We start from the raw sequence: 4,607 nt of genomic DNA, 5'->3' as shown, positions 1-4,607 counted from the left end.
ACATCACCTGACTGACCTCCGCCGCTCCTCCCACATCACCTGACTGACCTCCTCCTACATCACCTGACTGACCTCGGCTGCTCCTCCCACACTTCCCAGAGGCCTCTGCAGGTGGCAGTTGAAAATCTCCTCGGCTCGCTTCAAGTATTGGGAGATCTTCCTCTTCACGGCATCTCGGCGCTCCCGACTCGGGTCCACTGCGGGAGAAACACAGAAGATTAGGGGATAGAGAAGACGGAGGACAGTGGGGGAGGGAAGGCGGAGGACAGTGGGGGAGGGAGGAAGGAGGACAGTCTCCGCTCCTCCCACATCACCTGACTGACCTCCTCCTACATCACCTGACTGACCTCCTCCTACATCACCTGACTGACCTCCTCCTACATCACCTGACTGACCTCCTCCTACATCACCTGACTGACCTCCTCCTACATCACCTGACTGACCTCCTCCTACATCACCTGACTGACCTCCTCCTACATCACCTGACTGACCTCCTCCTACATCACCTGACTGACCTCCTCCTACATCACCTGACTGACCTCCTCCTACATCACCTGACTGACCTCCTCCTACATCACCTGACTGACCTCCTCCTACATCACCTGACTGACCTCCTCCTACATCACCTGACTGACCTCCTCCTACATCACCTGACTGACCTCCTCCTACATCACCTGACTGACCTCCTCCTACATCACCTGACTGACCTCCTCCTACATCACCTGACTGACCTCCTCCTACATCACCTGACTGACCTCCTCCTACATCACCTGACTGACCTCCTCCTACATCACCTGACTGACCTCCTCCTACATCACCTGACTGACCTCCTCCTACATCACCTGACTGACCTCCTCCTACATCACCTGACTGACCTCCTCCTACATCACCTGACTGACCTCCTCCTACATCACCTGACTGACCTCCTCCTACATCACCTGACTGACCTCCTCCTACATCACCTGACTGACCTCCTCCTACATCACCTGACTGACCTCCTCCTACATCACCTGACTGACCTCCTCCTACATCACCTGACTGACCTCCTCCTACATCACCTGACTGACCTCCTCCTACATCACCTGACTGACCTCCTCCTACATCACCTGACTGACCTCCTCCTACATCACCTGACTGACCTCCTCCTACATCACCTGACTGACCTCCTCCTACATCACCTGACTGACCTCCTCCTACATCACCTGACTGACCTCCTCCTACATCACCTGACTGACCTCCTCCTACATCACCTGACTGACCTCCTCCTACATCACCTGACTGACCTCCTCCTACATCACCTGACTGACCTCCTCCTACATCACCTGACTGACCTCCTCCTACATCACCTGACTGACCTCCTCCTACATCACCTGACTGACCTCCTCCTACATCACCTGACTGACCTCCTCCTACATCACCTGACTGACCTCCTCCTACATCACCTGACTGACCTCCTCCTACATCACCTGACTGACCTCCTCCTACATCACCTGACTGACCTCCTCCTACATCACCTGACTGACCTCCTCCTACATCACCTGACTGACCTCCTCCTACATCACCTGACTGACCTCCTCCTACATCACCTGACTGACCTCCTCCTACATCACCTGACTGACCTCCTCCTACATCACCTGACTGACCTCCTCCTACATCACCTGACTGACCTCCTCCTACATCACCTGACTGACCTCCTCCTACATCACCTGACTGACCTCCTCCTACATCACCTGACTGACCTCCTCCTACATCACCTGACTGACCTCCTCCTACATCACCTGACTGACCTCCTCCTACATCACCTGACTGACCTCCTCCTACATCACCTGACTGACCTCCTCCTACATCACCTGACTGACCTCCTCCTACATCACCTGACTGACCTCCTCCTACATCACCTGACTGACCTCCTCCTACATCACCTGACTGACCTCCTCCTACATCACCTGACTGACCTCCTCCTACATCACCTGACTGACCTCCTCCTACATCACCTGACTGACCTCCTCCTACATCACCTGACTGACCTCCTCCTACATCACCTGACTGACCTCCTCCTACATCACCTGACTGACCTCCTCCTACATCACCTGACTGACCTCCTCCTACATCACCTGACTGACCTCCTCCTACATCACCTGACTGACCTCCTCCTACATCACCTGACTGACCTCCTCCTACATCACCTGACTGACCTCCTCCTACATCACCTGACTGACCTCCTCCTACATCACCTGACTGACCTCCTCCTACATCACCTGACTGACCTCCTCCTACATCACCTGACTGACCTCCTCCTACATCACCTGACTGACCTCCTCCTACATCACCTGACTGACCTCCTCCTACATCACCTGACTGACCTCCTCCTACATCACCTGACTGACCTCCTCCTACATCACCTGACTGACCTCCTCCTACATCACCTGACTGACCTCCTCCTACATCACCTGACTGACCTCCTCCTACATCACCTGACTGACCTCCTCCTACATCACCTGACTGACCTCCTCCTACATCACCTGACTGACCTCCTCCTACATCACCTGACTGACCTCCTCCTACATCACCTGACTGACCTCCTCCTACATCACCTGACTGACCTCCTCCTACATCACCTGACTGACCTCCTCCTACATCACCTGACTGACCTCCTCCTACATCACCTGACTGACCTCCTCCTACATCACCTGACTGACCTCCTCCTACATCACCTGACTGACCTCCTCCTACATCACCTGACTGACCTCCTCCTACATCACCTGACTGACCTCCTCCTACATCACCTGACTGACCTCCTCCTACATCACCTGACTGACCTCCTCCTACATCACCTGACTGACCTCCTCCTACATCACCTGACTGACCTCCTCCTACATCACCTGACTGACCTCCTCCTACATCACCTGACTGACCTCCTCCTACATCACCTGACTGACCTCCTCCTACATCACCTGACTGACCTCCTCCTACATCACCTGACTGACCTCCTCCTACATCACCTGACTGACCTCCTCCTACATCACCTGACTGACCTCCTCCTACATCACCTGACTGACCTCCTCCTACATCACCTGACTGACCTCCTCCTACATCACCTGACTGACCTCCTCCTACATCACCTGACTGACCTCCTCCTACATCACCTGACTGACCTCCTCCTACATCACCTGACTGACCTCCTCCTACATCACCTGACTGACCTCCTCCTACATCACCTGACTGACCTCCTCCTACATCACCTGACTGACCTCCTCCTACATCACCTGACTGACCTCCTCCTACATCACCTGACTGACCTCCTCCTACATCACCTGACTGACCTCCTCCTACATCACCTGACTGACCTCCTCCTACATCACCTGACTGACCTCCTCCTACATCACCTGACTGACCTCCTCCTACATCACCTGACTGACCTCCTCCTACATCACCTGACTGACCTCCTCCTACATCACCTGACTGACCTCCTCCTACATCACCTGACTGACCTCCTCCTACATCACCTGACTGACCTCCTCCTACATCACCTGACTGACCTCCTCCTACATCACCTGACTGACCTCCTCCTACATCACCTGACTGACCTCCTCCTACATCACCTGACTGACCTCCTCCTACATCACCTGACTGACCTCCTCCTACATCACCTGACTGACCTCCTCCTACATCACCTGACTGACCTCCTCCTACATCACCTGACTGACCTCCTCCTACATCACCTGACTGACCTCCTCCTACATCACCTGACTGACCTCCTCCTACATCACCTGACTGACCTCCTCCTACATCACCTGACTGACCTCCTCCTACATCACCTGACTGACCTCCTCCTACATCACCTGACTGACCTCCTCCTACATCACCTGACTGACCTCCTCCTACATCACCTGACTGACCTCCTCCTACATCACCTGACTGACCTCCTCCTACATCACCTGACTGACCTCCTCCTACATCACCTGACTGACCTCCTCCTACATCACCTGACTGACCTCCTCCTACATCACCTGACTGACCTCCTCCTACATCACCTGACTGACCTCCTCCTACATCACCTGACTGACCTCGGCTGCTCCTCCCACACTTCCCAGAGGCCTCTGCAGGTGGCAGTTGAAAATCTCCTCGGCTCGCTTCAAGTATTGGGAGATCTTCCTCTTCACGGCATCTCGGCGCTCCCGACTCGGGTCCACTGCGGGAGAAACACAGAAGATTAGGGGATAGAGAAGACGGAGGACAGTGGGGGAGGGAGGACGGAGGACAGAGAGGACATTGGAAGTGACAATATGGCAGCAGCTGATTGGACGATGGTTTGTGGGTGTGGTCACCTGTCACCCCGCTCAGTAGGAGCTCCACGCCATGCTTGTAGTGGTTGAACGCGGCCTCGTACTCCTCATTGGCGTCGCGCTCCTGAGCCACGTTAAGCTGTTTGGCTGCGTCCACCAGATAATCGCGCCGGGGCGGCACTTTGGATGGCGGCTCAATGACTCGATATAGGCAGGGGACGTCTCTGTCACAGCTCATCTCCCCCGAATCCGGAGGACGGACAGGACACACTGCAGAGACAATAACAGAGGGGTGAGGGGTCCCCAGGAAGGAATGAGGGT

The 4,607-nt window shown here is 55.1% G+C and overlaps 1 protein-coding gene across 1 annotated transcript in view; it reads right to left on the bottom strand.

Moving 5' to 3' along the window:
* Window positions 1-4,049: 4,049 nt before the first annotated feature.
* Window positions 4,050-4,607, bottom strand: part of RPS6KL1 (ribosomal protein S6 kinase like 1) — a 2,160-nt gene continuing 1,602 nt past the window's right edge. The window contains exons 2-3 of the mRNA XM_018574344.1: window positions 4,329-4,563; window positions 4,050-4,192 (exon numbers count right to left, since the gene is read on the bottom strand). Of these exons, the coding sequence (XP_018429846.1) occupies window positions 4,050-4,192; window positions 4,329-4,563 (378 nt within the window). The remainder of the gene's footprint in view (window positions 4,193-4,328; window positions 4,564-4,607) is intronic.

The sequence above is a fragment of the Nanorana parkeri genome, unplaced genomic scaffold (genome assembly GCF_000935625.1).
Source record: "Nanorana parkeri isolate BGI_ZX_2015 unplaced genomic scaffold, ASM93562v1 scaffold2892, whole genome shotgun sequence".
In the NCBI taxonomy this organism is placed as follows: Eukaryota; Metazoa; Chordata; class Amphibia; order Anura; family Dicroglossidae; genus Nanorana; species Nanorana parkeri.
The sequence above is the reverse complement of the archived record's forward strand: the minus strand, read 5'-3'. Positions and strand labels throughout refer to the sequence as shown.